This window comes from Corvus cornix, chromosome 14 (assembly GCF_000738735.6).
Source record: "Corvus cornix cornix isolate S_Up_H32 chromosome 14, ASM73873v5, whole genome shotgun sequence".
Lineage (NCBI taxonomy): Eukaryota > Metazoa > Chordata > Aves > Passeriformes > Corvidae > Corvus > Corvus cornix.
Genome location: NC_046344.1, coordinates 1,988,520 through 2,008,377, shown reverse-complemented (window position 1 = coordinate 2,008,377; position 19,858 = coordinate 1,988,520). Strand labels below are relative to the sequence as shown.

Sequence of the window (19,858 nt, the reverse complement as noted above, 5' to 3'; positions counted from 1 at the left end):
GCATACATAGCTCATTTTCCCAACAGACAAATCTGATTGCACTATGTGCCAAAATGCAACAGCACATCATGAAATGAGAATAACACTGAGTCTAAATTACTGTTGAAAAGTAATTTGAAATTTCACCAGTCAAGTCCCTTGCCCCATACTACAGAATACTTACTTTTCCACAAAGATGACTGAGAACAAAAAGCTAATAAACTGGCAGGAGAAATCATTAACCATCAGGCAAAGTGAGTTTGAGGTAAACCTAAAATGACATATTAAGCATCCCACCTGGCACAGAATCACCAATAATTATAAAAACCACAAAACCCCCACAACAGACAACAACACTTTTAGACTTCAAAAGCAACAGAAGTCCGTTCTCACTTTACTTACCTGAGGTTTCTCTGCTCTCTCACACCTGCAGCTCAAGCACTGCATGATGTACACCTGCCAGGTCTGTACTACTTATGATGTCTCTTGTTGTTTTAAAGGAAGGTTATATCCCAACTGCCAGAAATTATCCACTTAAAACAGTTTTTTAAACAAGACATGTTAAAATAGATAGCATTTATGTACTGCTCCTGAAGTAAGGAGAATGTCTCAAGCTAGCTGAACTCTCAAGCCCCTACAGCCTGATTCTCTCAGGCAGTTTGACTCAGGAAATTTGCAAGAAACCACCTGCAACTTTTAAAAGCTGAAAACATTTGGCAACAACTTGCTTAGAGGATTTGTTATTAAAGCCATCAGTTTAAAGTGCAGTTTTAACAAGTTCTACCGTAAACCCTTTATCTGGAAAATGGCATATGCAAAAGCAATGAGCATTTACGAGGCTTTGAGGGGAACATGAAGGAACTCCAACCAAAAGTGATACATTTTTTGTGCACTGTTATCCCTAACTAAATGCTGTTTAAATAAATGCAAGGTTGTGCTGCTACTGAAAGCTTGATTCTCAACACAAAGAGCAGTTGCTGCAGACAAGCATGGCTATGGTTACAAAAAGGAACACAGAAGTTAATGCAAAAGTCATCTCAAAAAAGTTTATTAGCATGATTAAAAACGTGAAGAATGACAGTAAGAGAAAGTAACTTAGCATGGAAGATTATCCATTTCAACAGTTTTTATTCAACAAGGCTTGAACTGAATGGATAACTTTATTGCCAGATTTTGCTTGATTTCTTTCACAACAGTTCACACTGTATCGGTTTCACCATTATAAAGACTATTGCTTTTGTTTGGATATGATCCCTGTTGCAGGTAAGTATAAAAAAATATCCCCCATTGCTGCTGGATTGCAGAATGCAATGTTGGTTTAAGAGCTGGTAAAAAAGAAATTCTCAGCTGAGGAGTCCATTTAAAAAACAACCTTTTTTCCCCCCCTAATCACACTACAAAGAAATACATTAGTATTTTGGCCTTTAAATTTCTTACACGGTATTTGTTTAGCATGGCAATCCCAAAATTCCCTCCCTTTAAGTAACCATAAATCAAAACCCTCTTTCAGAGGCTGCTTCTTGGGTTAGACTGTGGAGCTTTACTTCACACAGGCTTACACTGGCTTGAGGACGAAGACAGCATCATCCAGCACGTAGTAGTCATTGTACATGTCACCTTCACAGAGGTAGGGCAGTCTGGTGAAAGCCTCGATGGCAAAACCTGCTTTACTGAAGACTTCTGGCAGGCTGTTCACCTGTTCTTCCCAAGTGTGCCCTTTGATTTCCAAAACTTCTGAGGGTTTTTCCCACTTGCCACCTACTGAGAAAACAGAACAGCTTTGTTTCAATTATAAAGAAAACTTTATTGTGTGCTGCATTTTCTTACAGAAAGCATAATTACACTGATTATGTTCCATTCCACGCTACACAGGAGGTTGCCAAACCCCTTGTAGATCTGCTGCAAGATCAGTTCTAGTTTGTCCCTGTTCAAAAGCAGCTTCTTTAAGGTTATCTTTTGTTACATTTTTAACTAGAAGTCCCAGGAGTGGCTAAAAGGTAACTGCCATTAGTGAGGCTGGTGTCCAGCAGACAAGCGCACAGGTAATTAACAGTTATTAGAGTCACCAACTTGGAAATTATGATTTGCTGTGAAGCTTTCACCAGTGTATCACCACATTACAATGGATGGCTACTTTGTGCCTTCAGTGGCCATCTACTAGCTGATCTGCTAAAGGCTGCTTAGGGTCATATAAAACAAAGAAGCTGATCACTTGCAGCATGCTGGAAAATGCATTATTTGTTATATCCAATGAAATAATCTGAAGGATTATAGGTACAACTCTCAGAAGTTCAAAATTTAAAGTTTTTCACTCATTTTCCAAGTAATGTCATCCACAACAAACAAAAGCTTTCTGGCTTGAGCTGTACCTTTAACCAGTTTGCTAAATGCAGTAGTAAACACCCTTCTAAACAGGAAGTTCTACATCTTGTGATTAAGACAGTTCTGCAAATCCAAACATTTCCTAAGTTCCTCTTCCTTCATGAAGATTCATTTCCAGAGAGATACAAGAAATGGCATCTTTCAACAAATTAAACAACGTGCTAATGCTGGCATTTGACTGTATCCTGTATGGTGCTGGTAAGACTTTAAAAATATTTCTTATATTTTCTCATTTAACAGCAGTTAAAAAAGTCTGAGAATTTTGTGGTTATGATTTGCAACACAGCTACAAAATAAAAGCAGTGAAAAGTTTCACTGAAAATCAAGTTAATTTCTGCTATCTTTATAGAACTTCCAAGGTACGTAACTGCTAGCAAATGCTTTTTTCTTCCAAAAGTCTGAAATGCTGCTGTAACCTGTGATTTATGGGTCAGATCCCGCTGCACCTCCCTGCCTGGAACACTCCAGAAGCAGCCGGGTTTCACTGCAACTGTGTTTGTCTGGGAGGAGGGTTTGGGAAGCTCAGCAGGCAGCACCTACATGACCTGAGGCCATGGAGTTCTGCTCTGCAAGGACACCAGAGCCTGTGGATAAGGTGGAAAAGAGAAGGGGATCAGCTGCAGAAGCACAAGCTACCGTCTTTCACCACACAAGGGTGCAAGGACACCCACAACTTAAAATTTTCAGATTGCTGTAGCTGCTGTGGAATGGCTCTGATATGGACCTGACACAGAATCAGCTTCATTTTATTCCTGAAGAAGTCACAGACACTGAATCTGATTGGATTTGGTGAGAAAAATGGTGAAGAGACAATGTTAATTGTTCACCACGGACAGGTTTACAAATTGTGTATCAGCAGTACACTAAGAGATTCCAGTTTATTTATCTTCTAATTTGTTATTTTCTGGCAAGCACAAAAGGATGCTGTTTAGATACTACCTTTATTCTCACTGCAATAATTTCAACGCCATACTTTAAATAACTACACAACTTATTTGAAAAAAAATATACTAAAACAGAATTTACACTGTGGATTTCAATAAGGACTTTAAAAAACCCCTTCCAGACTAGTCATATTAAACCACACATTATTTTAGTTCCTTAATTAAAACGCTCTTCTCTGATTACCCTTCCTGTTTTCTCTGCACACATTTTTAAATGTCAGAACTAACAAGCACTATTATTCTTAGAAACCCAGAGTCAATATGTGTGATGAAGTGGAAGAATGTCTTGGAACTATTGTGAATTCTAATCAATGTTATGACGTTGCTAAATTACAGATGTCTTGATTTATAACATTTCCACTGCCTGCCTTCGGGTTGTCTGGCTTGACTCAGACCAGTGGACGAGAGAGAAAGCCCTGCAGAACTGCTCCACTGAGCAGCTGCACTTAGGTCACACAACACCCACCCCCACTGCCCAGTACCCCCCCAAACGTGCAGGACTAAATCTCAGGCAGGAAACTGCACAAAGTATTCTTCTGGTCTTCTCCAGTGCCAAAGGAAACATTCACATTGCTTCACATCTATCAGTCTTCTCTATTTTGTCAGAAAATAGAAAGCCAAGTGCACTACCCCGTAGATGAAAGTGTGAAATTAGCACATGTGCAAGCTGTAGGAATTATCTAAGAACAAAGTTCGCTGAAAACAGCCTTAACAATTTCAAGTTTGAAACGCGGCTGGTTTCCTCCTTTCCTCCCACCTTTTCCTGAATGAACCAAAAGCAGCTGTATTTTCTTTTTAGACTGTACCTTGCTTTTTAGCTGTCCCTCATGGTACCAATCGTTCCTTCCCAACAGGTGTTGCAGGTCAGTGCCGAGTCACTGTAACACAGCCCAGGTTTCAGCAAGCTGACTCCTCCACGAACAATGTGTCCCTAACATGCACTTTCTCTGCCTCTGGATGCTCCTCCTCCCCACCTGAAGTTCTGTGGTTTCGCTTTTTAACTAATACACATCAGGATTTGTGTACTCCTGGATGCACAGATCATCAGAAGTACAAAGTACACTTATCAGGAAATAACATCTTACTTCAGATAAAAGATCTGACTGTAGATGACAATGCTGTTTATATCTGTGGAATAGCATTTTCAGACTCAGGTTCACCCCTCTCCAAACAAACAGGAGATGGAACAGTACTAACGGTAACAGGTCAGTTGTTCATTCCTTCTTAATGAAGCGTCTTAGAAGAAATAAATTATCTTGTCTAAATACTCTCTTTATACTTTCAAGAATGACATTTAAGATGGAAATACCAACAAACCCATTAGGAGTAGTAGGACTATATTAAGATGTTATTAGTAAAACCAGAGGGATTCCACAAATAAGCATCTCAACCTCGTTTGCTAATTAGCCTGTTCTATCATATGATGATGATGACCCTAGAATTCTACAAAAGAAAGAAGTTTTGTACTTGTGCTGTCTAAACATACTGTACATCCTCTTACATAAAGACTTTCATGGCTGTCAGAAAGGAAGTTTCAACAAAAAAATGGGAAGTAGAGAAACCAACATTTAGTAGAAGTATGTGCAAGAGAGTGCAGGCCTCAGACCGGGGATTCACTGTGCCAGCCTGAGAAAAATGTTCTAAACCTTTGTATCACTTGCCTTCTAGTTAAGAAAATAATGAAACTTCAGTAACTACATTTCAGTTTTACATGCCTAAAATAGAAAAAGAAAAAAAACCCAGCTGGATTATTACTTTCTTTATATTCCTTCCTTCCTTCAACTTCATTTCTGAACAGAAGCCTATGAGCTTTATTCAGATACACCTTTACAAGAGCAGAAAACTGGATTCCATTCTCTCTCTACCCCTAAAGGAAGGGTTTGTAATCAAAACTAACAGGTCTCCATTGCCCTTGCAAACATATGAGCAAACAAAAGGAAAATGGTCTCACAAAGGAATTTAGACTGAAAATGAACCAGAAAAATATTGATGGTATAAGGTTTTTTTAATTCCTCAGAGAAAGGGAGCTGGAATGCAGAGTCTTAAAAAAATTATGTGACTCAGAACTGCCCTTTATTCTAACACTCATTTTTAATAAAGGATCAGGGAAGCAACACAGCAATGGAAAACTCATCTTCATGATCATCACCTCGTCCTTACTGTTCCTGTACAGCTCTGCTGTGTTCACATCCTTTGTGGTCTACAAGGTAGGCTCAAAGTGTTTTTTCTGGTTTTGTTCATTTTCTAAATCGATGCAGTTTTAACATCTCCATAAGGGGAATAAAAACACATTTCTAGATTTCATAACTTTTATGGTTAAGTTTTAAAGAGGAGGTTGGTTCAAGTCCATGAGCTGCACAAACACATCTGTGAAATCCTGTGTGGCACACACCTGGACTCTCAACAGCAACCACATTTTCTTTTTTCAGTAAAGTGTCTAAAAGAAAAGGTATTCTGAAGTTAAAATTACCCTGAGAGTATAAATTTCCAGTAAAGGTAAAATAATTTAAATTTCACATCAAAGTATTTATGAGGTGCAGTAAAGTTACTGCAGACTGACTTCGCTTGTCTACTGAGTCTCTTCATACATGGACAGAACAGATAATGGTAAAATTAAAAAATGAGACTTGGAAGAAGTTTTATGCTTACAGAAACAAACCCATTAAAATGCACATGGTTAAAAGCTATGTAATTACTGGTTTTTGTTTTTTTTTTTAATCTAGAACAAAATCTGTGCTCAGATAAAAACACCCAGAGCTACAACTGGAACTGTTAGATAATAATGAGACTTTGACAGGAGAATCAGGACTTCACAGTCCTTACTTCTATGATATGGTAAAATGGTTCTTTCCTGTAGTGACCACTGTCCAAGCATAAAGACAGGACTGGCTTTTTCATTTTTGTTTTTCTTTAGAAGTGAAGGTACAGAGTGAAGAGTACAGTGGGAAAAATTAAACAAGCCTTCTTCAGGGGAAAAACTGGATCTATGATGCCATTGGTTTCTTTTTGAGATTAAGTTGTGTTTCAAGCAGGTCCCACTGTGCTCAAAGCAAAAATACTTGCAGTATCTACTACTAGAAGCTGAAAAAAACTTTACACATGTGAAAACCTCTCTGATTTTTCCTATGGTATCAGCTGATCTAGTGAAACACTTACCTACAAACTGACACTGCAAAAGAGCAACAATTTTAACTACTCTGCTAATTTCTCACCTTATATCTTATTTGCTTTGTCATTTATTTTCCCTCCCTCCAGTTAAAACCAAAGCTGCTAAAGAAAAGTGGGAAAGACCAAACAACACAGAACTACGTATGTTACCATGTTATTTGCTTTGCCTGTGATTCAGATCTTCTTCTTCTTGTCTTTTTAAAGTATATTTGGCATCAAATTTGTGATTAATTGATGATTCCATTGAAGAGACATTCCAAGCTGTTAAGGCTTCACTTTATATTTAACTAATTTTAACAAACCGTTAATTTATTTTTAACCCATTGGATACATGGTAAAGTTAATCTATCTAAAGGCCATCTCTAATACACTGTTTCCTTTAGGTTTTAAGTAAAGTTGGTTCAAACTTCTGACAGTAACAGGTTTTGCTATTAATTTTTTGTTTCTTTAAATGATCCATTCAAGTAAGCGCTAATGTGTTTAAAAAACCAACCTGGACCATTATGTGTCCTTGTACAAAAATCAGAAGCCATGCATTTAAATATCCATTAAAGAAGGTGCATATGTTAAGCAATGCAGTAGTAATGTAATTTAAAAGCCTTCTGCTTGCCAAACTGTGTGGTTTTAAATTGTTACTTAGTAACATTCCCAAAGACAAATCCAGGTAAAAAACCTGAATTACAAAAGGTAGAAAAAGATGCTTCCTCCAACATAAAATGTTGCACTGAACAAAAATATTTTAAATAATTTGCAGAACATAAATAGTGGCCGAAAAATTTTTCAAGCAATTGCTCAAGAACTTCAAAAGCAGAGATACGCTCAACACAGCCAGCAGCCTGTGAGTATGCACCTACTAATACCTGAATTTATGGGGAAAAAGAGAAACCAAAAGGTTTTAGGAGTATAGCGTGCCCATTTCCTTTAAAGTTGATAGAGGTGTAAAAAAAAGTATTCTGAATGACAGTCAGACATTATAAAGCATTATAAATGGCCATATGCATACAATTACATATCTATCTATTTACAGATGTGTGTGCAGATATATATACACATACACACCCACTCCTTTTAAAATTATGCATGTACATTTAAAAATAAAATTGCCAAAAGTTTGTATTTTGCCAAGAAGAAGTCTGGTTCTGGACTGTTTGCTAAATGCTTAGAGCTATTAACAGGTCATGTTTGAAAAATATTTCTTTTGCAGCTCCTCTTGCTCCCTTAACCCAGAATAGGGGACAGAAACATAACAGAACTATTATAAAAACTCAGGAATATATTTAAAGGTATTTCCCCTCCTTCAGCACACAGAGCCTAAACTAAGTATTCAATATCAGTGGGTAAAGAAAGACACACAACTTATTTCATCATTCCAAATTTATGCCATCAAGTCTTATATGACAATAATTTTACATGTGCCATGTAAATTATCAAAAAAACCTGCAAAACCAAACCACACGACTTTAGAAGTCACAGGTATTTACAAGCAAAGAAAATGGCTTCAAAATTTTGCTTCAAAAATCTTGCTTGAGAAACAATGTTAATTCTTTCCTGTTCTGAGTACAGAGACCATTCCAAGATGCAAGGAGGAACCAAATGAAACACAGACCAAAGTCAAGCACTTCTCCTATATACATTTTACTTCATTTATTTCCATACAGCTCCAATCATTTTCCTCTGTAATTACCCCTTTAAAGACTTCAAGTCCCTGCTGACATGACCTGGTCTTTGGTTTGAGCATCAGATATGAAAATATGGGCTATGTTTTACTGCCTCTGTGCTCCCTGGAGATTAGGAAAAGTCAATAGGGTAAAAAACATGTTCTGAAGCCTGTAGATACCACATGGACAAAAACAACTGGGTAAGAGGGGAGAAAGGATTTTACTGAAACACTAAAGGGATGGAGTTTGCCTCAAAAAAGGAATTTTGCCTTTATTTAAAAAAAATAAAAATCACCTCAATAACAGAACACTTCTCTCCCCAGGATGATTCGGAAGATGGCACCGTTTATCAGAACAGATGAGAATGTGCAGCACTTCAGATCTGTTCAACAGTTCTGGTGCAAGCAAAGGGGCTGGTGAGGAAGTTAAGCCTCTTCACAGACTTCCTTTGCTTTAAAGGGAGAGGACAAAACCTTGCAGGGCACTGTTCTTCAAGAGTATTTTCTAAACAGATCACCAGAACCAAGTGCATTGTACCTTACATCTGTGTTACCCATTCCATTTTCCATTTCCAAGAACCCTGGGAAAAGACTTCATCTTTGTAAGATAACCGCTGATGCTTCATAAAAGTTTCCTATTTTAGTTTAGATTGAATTCTGTGTCTTCTTTTTTTTCTCTTTACATAAACTTACATGTATTCCTTTTACATGAACTGGGCAATTGTGAAACACGTTTGATAATTTACAGCAACAGAAAATAAACTCGTTTCATGGGTGAAATTCTGGGTTTGGTCATATTAATGGGATAGCTATTGATGTACCATTTACAGACCAACACTTAATGAGCCTTAGAACAGCTTAAACAGAGCAAAACCTGTCAGGCAAGCAGAAAAAAGTGACAATATAAACACATGCACTATCCTGGCAAAGCTCATTTGGGATGGGAGCTTCCTCCAAGCCTATTTAGGAAAGTAATGCTCATTGTGAAAAGCTTGCTCCTCCAATACTAAAATTCACCTGCTAGACTGGCAACCCCCATCTCCCAGTCCTACCATCCCAAGTCAGGAACACCTGGAGCACCACATTTTGCCTTTGCATGCCTGTTCAACATGGACACAAGCACAAAAAAGAACTACACTATCCAGTCAAAGGAAGTATACTGGTTTTTTTAAAGTACCTTTTTCAGCAGTTACTACCCAGCCAATCTGCAAAATCAGCATTTTTACAAGATACCTGTTGGTATCAAGCATTTTCCCTTCTAAAGAACAGCTGCATCTTTTATCGTAATTTAAATAAAGCAAGGCTTTGTTTAACAAATGAAGTGGCATTTCTCACTTCAGCAGGATGAGAACTGACAACTGAGACAAAGCAAGGGTCCATCTTACACACTACTGTGTTTCCAGTTCAATAATAGTATTTCAGGAGCATGGAAAAGACACCTTTGCCTTCTCATCCCTGTCAATCAATCACAAGGGTATTAATGTGTTCAACAAGGAAATTTCACACTCCCAGGCTCCCAGTGTTCACTACTTCTGAAGTAAGGCATGGCATTTTTATTTTAGAGAAAATTACACCAGTCTAGTCATGTATTATCCAATAATGACTTTTTCTGTCTGTATTAGGAAATACAAAGGATTCTCATATGACTCTATGAGATACCTATTAGAAACAAAGTTGTGGTAATATTTGTTCTTAGTGACTGGGTTTAATACCTGATGATTCATTCAGCTCTCTGACCTGATTTAGAAATCTGAAATAATTGCATTCCTGGTTGTCCTGCATGGTGAAATAAAACTGAAAAGCCCAGAGAGAATTTATGATTAAGCTCCTACGGACTCTAGGTGTCACTGTCATTCCACAAACAGTGAGCACAGATCTGTATTTTAATTCCTCCTCCACCTTGCTTTGTTCTCTTAGAGCAGGTTTTGTATTATTCACATAGACTGTTTCCACCATTACCATCCCCTTATATTGCATGTAATAACCCAAATATCTCATTTTGATTAAAATAATTTCTCCACTTCTATCTATGGATCTGCCACTGGATCAAACACCTTACCTGCCCCAACTCTTTTCCATTTGTTCTCCCTCTAGAAAATTCAAGTTTCACTACGTGGGTCCAAGCTGGTTTTAATGAGCTGCTACAAGAAGTTACTTGAGCCATGAAATGTTCTCCTCTTTGAATGTTCCAAGTATAATTTTGTTACATATAAAACATATGTACATATCTATTTTTAAAATGCATCATCATGTAAAACAGCTGAATGAAATACTGAAATCCTAAAATGTTGTTTAGATCATGAAGATAGTCTGGCAGTTCACTGTCTGTTTCTTTAGCCCACAGTTAAATTGATCTTAAGTGGGAAGGCTGTAACTTTTGTGTGTGTTAACCTGCATTGTGAACAGTTTATACGAGTCCATATCCATAATAGTGGCAAACAGACAAACAGAGCATGTTTTTAAGTTTCAGAGAATATTAAGGGAACAAAAATGCCTTCAGCAAAGTGACTCATCTGCCAAGTCACCATCACGAATAAAATTATGACACTGGTTTAGGAATCATCTTACAACAGCATTTCAGCTTTCAACAAGTAGGAATGAGTGTGTCCAACAATCACACAACAGGTGTCCAGTCCCTTGGGATTTATAAATTTAACTCTCTCTTCTCCTCCTAGTGTAAAGTAGGAGACTAATGATGGAGGATACAAGCAGGCTCAGAATAGTTTGTTCCTTCATTTATCCTCCTCCTGTTGAGCCAGGGAGTTGTACATGGTCTGTCATGGGGTTACCCAACAAAATGCAGAAAAGTAGATGTGGGGTGCAATAGTGATTGCCAAACACAATGGCACAGAGTTTTGAAGGCACACAAAAAAAGAAGCACTTCTCATTTTTTGGTTTTAATATGCCAGTGAAAGACTACAAAGACACTGCTGTTATTTGGAATTTTGAAGGATTTCTACAAGGGGAAGCCATATTGTTCCACATTACAGGAACAATAAGTTGCAACTAAATATGCTTGAAATACTTTACAGATGCCTAAGTCAAACCCCAAATCTAATTTAAGACACACTACTTTTCAGAACAGTTACAAAATTACAAGCTTAAATACTGTATTTTAAGTAATTCTTCATCTGTTGGCATTACTTCTTGTACTTAAAACTTCTTTTCTCCCTTCTCCCACCAAAACACCATTGGCATGTAAAAAGAGAAAATCAGATTCAGTTTGATGCATTTGTGATTGCCAGAACATGATTAGTTCTGTATTTTCTGGGCATCCATGCCTTTCCACAGACAAGTCTTAGCACTCGAGGAGAACCAGAGGCCAAACAATGACTGATGATCATCAGCCTCCTGGAACTCAAACCACCTTCAGGGTGCTTCAACCTGAATCCACAATCACAGGCATGTAAAAAAGTTCCTAGTCTCTTTAGAAGTTTAGTCAGTGGGACAGATTAATCTGAAAATCTCTCATATATTTCTTTAAAATCCAAGTAGGGTAAATAATTGAGTTTTAGCACTGAATTTTACTTTTTTATTCCTGCTACTAGTACAAGGTAAATGAATACAATACTAGTAGTGGTTGATATTTGTATTCGTAGGGGTCTGTATTTTACTTTGAGACCTCATGTTGGAAAGTCAAAGTTATCTCCCTATGAATTTTTAGGTAGGATTCATCTGGAACACTTCAAACAGCTTGACCTGAACTACCTATCCAGCACTAGACAGTTCTGATGGTTTTGCTCAATTGGTCACTAGAGACAGCTGGAGTCACCTCTAGGTAAAAGGCCCTAATCAGGGACCAGTTTTCCCAAGCTGTTCCAACACAGCTGAAATGTGGTAACTTGCAGAACAGGATCTGTGACTTCAATATTTGAGCTTTTTGTTGGTGCCAACAATGTATTCTGTGGAGTTAACAAAACAGCTTACATCATGTAGCCTATTTACCTATGATTTCATACTTCTGGACATGCCCTGTTATTTGCAAGAAAATCCAATACAAACATGTCATTTATTAAACATTTAATTTGGGATACTAGATCCTACAAATGTTTTCTTTAACTGCCTAAACAGCTGTTAATTTGTGCACTTACCATTTTCCACATAGGGGTGGAATGGCAGAACCAGTGCTAAGATGACTCTGCCTCTGGTTGGCTCCAGTACACTTCTAATATCTTTTAATACAGTCAGTGGTTGATCACAGCGATCCAGCAAATTCAAACAGCTGATAACATCATACTGAAATCCTGTGTTTTGCCATTCATTTATACCAAGCACCCTGTGAAAGGAAAGACAAAGAGATACAGTCTGTTGAAGACAAAAATTCCCTGTGGATGTGTTGACAGTGCAGGTAAGGTCAACCATTTAGAGAAGAGCCAGACACAATCCCTTCTGGTCTTTTGGAAAAGAAAACTAAATCAGTGAACAGCATGGCTACATGTCCAGCCCTATGAACCTTGATACTGCCTGATAAACATCAGGTAATAAAGGAGACAAAACCCAACACTGCTAACATCAACCAACTGCTAACACAACATCAGATGTGTTTGTTTTTCTGCTTTTGTACAGGTTAGCCTTTTCCATAACAATCAAACAATAAAGGAATTGACTGACAATACTGAACATTAATTAAATTACAAACAGATTGCTGTAATGTCTGATATAAAGGATGTAGGAATTATTCAGTACAATACCTGTATTTCTTCTTCTGAAGCTGCCATATCATAGTTTCAGACAATTCAGTGGCATAGATTTCTTCAAAATGAGGACTCATGACTTTAGTGACTTCTCCATCCCCAGCCCCTAAATCGAGAAGTCTGTGGGATTTCCATTCAGGATTTATTTTAAGCAGTCTTTGAAATTGTTCTGGGGAAAACACAAACATTGAGCCCCTTCCCAGCAGCCTGAAATGTAAAACCAAGAAATGACCAATTTTGTACAAACTTAACCGGACAGGCAGTAAAGAAATTTAGAATGTGCTTTGGCAGGAACCAGTCACACATAATATTAAAAAAGGTCACCACTCGGATAAATTCTAAATCCAGTTCAACTTGCCTTGCACTTCTCAGAGCTCAAACACAGAGCCACATGCAGTTACAGTGGTTAAGACTCCAGAAGGAATTTGATTAGGTAAGGAAGAGCTTGTGGAGTGCAGCTCAAGAAAATGATTGCATTAAAACAGAAAAAGGAAGGGGAAGAGAAAGAGAAGCAAAGATAAAGACTGAACTTTATTTGTCACATCTGCAGGTCTGAATCTCTGCCACCTACTTTAAAAGAAAACCAAGATAAAATAACAGAGGAAATAAAATGGCTGCAGACACAGAAGTATGCACAATGAATGAGGAATAGGATGTGGAAAGAGGAGACAGGGAACAGATTTAAAGAAAGGATGGGGGTAACACTGCTGGAGGGGCAAAAGAGATTTTTTTAATTCTATGTTACAATGGCTTTTGCTGCTATCTGCAGATCCTGCATTCAACATGAAAAGCTGTGGAACAGAAAATAGACAACTCATTAAGGAATTGGGTAGAGGTGACAGTTGGATTCCTTGTGGATCAAGTCAATGACATACCCGCCCATAACTGTTTGAAGACTACACAGTGACACACTTCAGCTGTCATAGCAGAATTCAATGATGAAACAGTTAGAAGAACAGGCAGAGGAAAAATAACTGGTCAGTAATAGACTGCAGGTAGATAAATACTATTCTTTAAACTCCTGTCGGATAGCAGGTTAAACTTAAAGACAATGAACAGGAAAAAAAAAAAACCAGAAAAAAGATAAACAGAGATAAAAAGACTCAAAGAATAAAAAATGTGAAAAGGAGGGAGCCTAGGGAAGACTGACTGTACTAAAACCCAAAGAAACAAAAAGGACAGAGTATACAAAGTCATAGAGAAGAAACTAAGCAGGATATCAAATGTATAAAAATAAACAGACTACATCCAATTTAAGTAGAGGCCCCTTGCAGCACACATGTGTCAGTCCACACTGTATAATTGGCTCATAGCTATTATTCCTAACAGCATTATGAGGTGTTATTCAAAGCCCTGAAGAGCCTTTGAAAAAAAAAATAGAAGAGAAAGGAAGAAGAGACCAAAGGAACCTTTATATAGAGCTACACATAACTAAGAACACCACAGGGAAGCTCATAAAGTCATCTGGGTAGAAAATAAGGAAAAAGACTATTTTTCTAGCCCCAGTAGACAGCTCCTATCTTGTGTCAGACTGTGCAGAAGTATGTAGCAGGTGCAGAGGTGGGGATACTGGAGAAATTGGCTAAATGTAATAAAATGCATTCTTTAGGAGGTCAAAACTGATAATCTGTTAAACGTGTCTGAATGAGGTGAGGTGAGCAAAAATAGGCACTGACTTCTTTGAAAAAAATACTAAAGCACCTATGAACAGCCAAACTCCCCTGCAACTGATGCAATAAGAATAGAAGAATGCTGTTTGATCAACTTATGTTTTCCTGCTCTGCTGATGCAGACATGCTACATCAGAAGTTTCCTGTTCCACTGCAGCTTACACACAAATTGAGGTGGAATTGTTTTAGAGAATAAGAGGAAGGACAGAATTCCACATTAGTGTTACAACATTTGGCCAGCTTTGCGCTGTTTGCCATGATTTGCAGTTGGCAGGTACACACTCTGCAGTAGGAAGAGTTTTAGGTGCAATACAGAACTGACTGGATACAGCCAACAACCTGCACAGTCACAACAGTAACTGATATAAATGTGGCAGTAGGGGAAGGGCAAGGTGTGGGGAGAGAAAGCTGAGGGAAGAGACACAAAGAAAACACTCTCTTAGTTAGAAGAAAATTACACAAGTTATAAAATACAATCAGAATCCTCTGTCTTTTATTAATAGCAATTAGCTCCTTTGTCCCCCCATACTGGAAATAGTGATCACCAGTTAAGAGGGCTGGGCATGATGAGCACAGGAGGGCATTTCACATCTGACAGACCAGCAAAGGGAAATTACACATTTTGAAAAGCTGGCAGATTAAGGGGTAGGGCTGAACACTTGAAAACTCTAAATCCAAACTGTATTTAGCTTACCCAAGATCGACTTTTCACTTACCCATTGATAGATGTTCTGGACATAAAAAGGCTAAAAATAGAGGACACAAAAGAGTGATAGAGCTGGATAAACAGCCAGCCTGACTTCTCAATGCTGTTGTTTAAGAAGATCTGTGTTCCTTGGTCAAGGTAACTCTGGACAAAAATGGGCTGAAGGGATTCAGACAACTGTTCTGTGTTGCAGACATACCACTAGAGAAAGAGACAAAGGATCATTAAAAAAGTTCAGCAATGTAAACCCAAAAATAGTAAAAATAATACACAGAAAGCTATTATCAATTTCCATAAATACTAAAGTTTAGTTTTTCCTACAGTCTTTCCAACAAACTTCAGGTTAAAATTAACTCAGAATTGTAACAAAGTGAGGACTAATTACTTGCTAAGAAATAATACTTTAAACTTTTGTCTTAATCATTACTCTGTTCTTTGAAGATATCTACAAGGTAAACTCCCTAGAAAGCCAATGTAGGTTCTCTGTGCGAAAGTTGTATTTAAAAAATTTAAATTTCTTTTTTAATGAAGAGCATCACTATTATTTTTCACTCTCCTACACTGACATGGAGTTATTCCCAGTCCTTCTCATAAAATGCCATTGTGTCTGTTTTCTACCATAAAGAATTATTCTCTACAGCCAACACCCTTTTATCTCACCCTTAAATCTTGCAATAATGTGCCTTAATCTGACTGCATGTGTTCATTGTGCAGATAGGGAGCTTTAAGTATCCTCAAGTGAGATGTAGAGTTTTAACAGAACCTGGCAAAAAATGCATGTGGAAGGACAGAAACTGTCAGCTGGGGTAACTCCCCGAAGATTTAACACACAGGTGCTCAGACCCTGATCCCATCACATTCATTTGCCTTGTTGGGAGAGGAACATTCACTCAGTGCAGGTTTACACAGCCTTCAGCACAATGGAACTTCCAGTCACTACTGTAATGGGACAGGATTCTCATCCCAGTGTGTGCAGCATCCCAGCAAGCAGAGGGGAGCACACAGTGCACCAAGGCCCTTATGCCAGATCAAACACTGGCCCAAAGCAGCGAGGGAAGACCCTTCAGCTGAGCAACAAATGTGCCTGCTTAGGATTGAAAACCACCTGGAAATGGGTGCATTTCTGGCAGAATCAGGCTCGTGACTGTACTTTCAAACACACTTGTAGACAGAACAAGTGAGTGATCCTTTCCTCTGAAAAACAGATTCTGAGTCTGCCCCAGGGATCCCCGAGACTGCTGATTCACTGGTTTAGGTCTCTTCTCACTGCAGCTCAGTGCTTGTTAAATAAAACAGCACAGGCCAGTGAGTCCCAGAAGGAATCCTTAGTGGCTCCTGAAAAACCACTAAAGCAGCAGCTTGTGTACTTTGTCCATTCATTCAGAAGCCAATTCCAAGAGCCTGGCAGAAGCAAATGATCCCAAGGAGCTGAGGAGCAGGCTGGGATGTGTCAGGTTCACTCATGAGGCTGCTGCCTCACTCCACTGAACAGGTCTGGAATGGCTCAGATGATTTGCCTTTTGCAGTGTGTTGCCAGTTTCAATCCAGAAGAAAACATTTTCAAAGCCTTGGGAAACACAGGCTTTGTTCCATAAGCAGCATGACTACACATATGCTGTACCTGAGCTCATACACCTTGGGGTTCTGCACTGAACTCTCACCTGCAGTTCCACTGAAAAACAACAGTCCTGCAATTCTTGTCTTTAAGACTTCTGATTATTGACATAACCATTGGCAGAAGGGTGATGGTGACAACTAACAGAAGCTTGTTTCCAAAATTAAGGTGTTGTTCACAGATCTCCACTTTCTTCTCATTATGGTTTAGTGGGCATGGTGGTTATTTGGTCAAAGGTTGGACTTGATGATCTTGGAGCTCTTTTTCAACCTCAATGACTAAATGATTCTATGATCCTTCATGGTTAATCTTGCCAATAAAGTTATTGACAACTACCTATATAACACCAGTGAATAACAGAAATGCTAACAAATTATAAGACCAAAACCCCCCTCACCAAAAACTCCCAAACCCAATCTAAATTTCAAATTAAAAAAATGGTGAAAACCAGCTTAATTCCAGAACTACTTCCTCAGAACAGAAACTGCTTTTGTTTTCCTCCAGGTACAACATATGAAATGCCACTAGTTTCATGACAGAAAGTGTGTCAATCTTTTATCTTTTCAGATTGTTGTGCTAAGACCTTTGTTATAATAAAAATTATAAACATTACAACTCTTGCCTAATATTAGTAAAAGGATTAAACACTTCTTTAAGTGTTAAGTCAATAAAACTGCAGAGAGTCAAAGTACCAGGGGTCTCAACATGCAATCCTTGCTTACCCCACAAACTCAGTAACCATAAATCTTACTAAATGTACTAAATAATCAATACCTACATTTAAAATCTAGATCTAATATAATAGAGATGGAGATTATCCACTGCAGACCATCTACCTGTGAATGACACAGGCACCTCCACAACACATTTTCCTGACTTGTTTTTCTACTACTGCTTTTAACAACACAAAAGACTTTCAGATTTTCTTTGTTCACCAGAAGGAAGTTCTTCCTGTAAACCTGAATTCTGCTTCTCTTTGTACTTATGTCTTGAATGATCCAAACAGCAGACCACAAGCATTAAATTCCAGGGATACATCCACCCAGCAAGATTCTGGATGTCAGTGCCCACCCAGAGCACTAAGAACGCTGCAGTAATGGATCAGCAGGAAGAATTATGGTCTTCCTTTGTACAGCAGTCCTCAAGTGTTTATACTACGTTTTCTTCGTTAGCTCAGCTCTGCATATTTAACCTAGATTAAGCTGCCAGCTTCCTTCTGCACTAAGAGTTTCTATTAGCCCTTCTAACTCCTGTCAGATTTTCAGTAGCATTTTGCCAAAACACAGTGCGGATCTGAACACGTTCCAAATGAAATCTATCACATAACCATTGCGTTGCAAGGGCATAGCCCCTAACTTCTCCACCAGGTACCGACCCATGTGGCCACACTGCCCAAACATAGCACTAACCTTTTATCGCAGTCGGATCCCATTGCAACAACTCATTCCTAGTTTGCCACCTACTACTGCTCCAAGGCCTCTGTGGGATTCTCAGTTTCCCACTTTTTTTTGTTTTCCTCTAGATGCACCGGTACTAATTACAAACATCTCTGTGATTACAAACCCCCTCCCGTCACCGCCACCTGCAAACTTCACTGGAGCGCTCTCACAGGGCTCACCGGACAAACCGGGGGTGGCATTGAAAATACCGGGGTGCACATCCTCAGCCCGGGGCGCGCGTCCAGAACCCGGGGCGCACCTCTGCCGGGAGCAGCTCCGGCCCCGACCCGCTCCGGCTGCCGGGACAGGCGCCGCTGACCCCGCCGGTACCGCCGGGCTCGCCCCGGCCCCCGCGCCGACCCCGCAGCGCCGGTACCGCTCCGCGGCGCGTTCCGCAGGCAGGGCACACGGCAACTTTCTCACCGCAGGACCGAGCGGTTCCCTCTCTTTGTCTGCGCTGCCCGGCCCGGTGCCCCCTCAGCCCGCACCGCGGTCCCCGCTCCTGCCGCCGTTCCCCCCGGCGCACCCCCGCCCCTGCCCGGCGGAGCTCCCCGGGGGCGGGGGTCCCCGTGCCGCCCCCGTCGCCCAGCCCGGCACGATGAGGGAGGGGAGGGAAGGGAGGGGCGGGCAGGGCGGCCGCCGCCGGGGCTGTACCTGGTGGTTCTCCCTGGCGTCCGGGGCTGGCTGGCGGTGGCTGCCCATCATATTCACGTAGAGAGACCTGGATAAAGGGCTCCGCAGGTACCGGGCAGGGCCAGCCCACATCGTCCTCCTCAGCACCCACAGGAGCAGGGTGTAGCAGCCCAGCCAGCACAGCCACAGTCTCATGGGGAAGGGGCGCGATCAGCCCCGCGCGCCGCCGCCGCCCCCCCGCTCCATGGCAGCGGCGGCTCCGCTCGGGGCCCGCGCACACGCTCCGGGCGGAACGCGCCGCCGCGGCAGCGGAGCCCGCCCGGACGCCTTCGCTGCGACACGCCGGGGCCTGGCGCGCACCGGCTCCCTTCCTCTCCCTCGCCAATGGCCGGGCGGGGCCGCGCCGCGTTCGAACCGGAGCGGGGCTGGGCGGGGCGGGCCCGCGGCGGCTCGGCCGGGCCCCTCGGCCGGGCCCCTCCTTCCTCCCCGCCCCGGGCACCGCCGGCAGCGGCGGCAAGCGGCGGCCGCCTCGGCGGGGCTGGCGCACGTGCTCGGCGCCGCCCTGTCACCCGCGCGCGCGCGTGCGCAGAGCGCCCCGGGGGGCGCGGGGCTGAGGGGGCTGCGGGCCCGGGAGGTGCGGGACTGAGGGGCCCGGGGCTGAGGGGCTGCGGGCTCGGGACTGAGGGGCCCGGGGCTGCGGGAAGCGCGGGGCTGAGGGGGCCGGGACTGAGGGGACCGGGACTGAGAGGCTGCGGGCCCGGGAGGTGCGGGAGGCGCGGGGCTGAGGGCCGGGGACTGAGGGGCCCGGGGCGGGACAATTGTTTGTAAACAACTGCCAGCGAGCGGTGTCTTTATCTGATTTGATGGCTGGGGTCCAGCCCCTTCATTTCCTGGGAAGGATAGCACTGAGGTCAGACCCCTCTGGGATCCCGGCTTCTACCTGGAACTTCCTCTGGTCAAACACTGATCAT

The 19,858-nt window shown here is 41.1% G+C and overlaps 2 protein-coding genes across 4 annotated transcripts; one reads left to right on the top strand and one right to left on the bottom strand.

Annotated features, from left to right (window-relative positions):
• Positions 1–1,011: 1,011 nt before the first annotated feature.
• On the bottom strand, positions 1,012–19,363 carry METTL9 (methyltransferase like 9). 3 transcript variants are annotated; one of them, XM_039560505.1, is made up of 5 exons: positions 18,909–19,363; positions 15,211–15,401; positions 12,822–13,031; positions 12,222–12,406; positions 1,012–1,740 (listed from the first exon to the last, which is right to left on the bottom strand). In XM_039560505.1, exons 1-5 carry the CDS (start codon positions 19,080–19,082, stop codon positions 1,535–1,537), a joined length of 966 nt encoding a protein of 321 aa, XP_039416439.1. In that variant the 5' UTR covers positions 19,083–19,363; the 3' UTR covers positions 1,012–1,534. The 3 variants fall into 3 exon arrangements, with proteins under 3 accessions (XP_039416439.1, XP_039416440.1, XP_010390760.1); XM_039560506.1 differs by having other exon boundaries at positions 1,012–1,737; XM_010392458.4 differs by lacking the exon at positions 18,909–19,363 and adding an exon at positions 18,434–18,668.
• Positions 2,428–8,910, top strand: IGSF6 (immunoglobulin superfamily member 6). The gene is made up of 6 exons (XM_010392457.4): positions 2,428–2,559; positions 4,160–4,510; positions 5,406–5,512; positions 6,561–6,614; positions 7,228–7,311; positions 8,455–8,910. The coding sequence occupies exons 1-6, from the start codon at positions 2,493–2,495 to the stop codon at positions 8,491–8,493; spliced, it is 702 nt and encodes a 233-aa protein (XP_010390759.1). The 5' UTR covers positions 2,428–2,492; the 3' UTR covers positions 8,494–8,910.
• Positions 19,364–19,858: the final 495 nt, after the last annotated feature.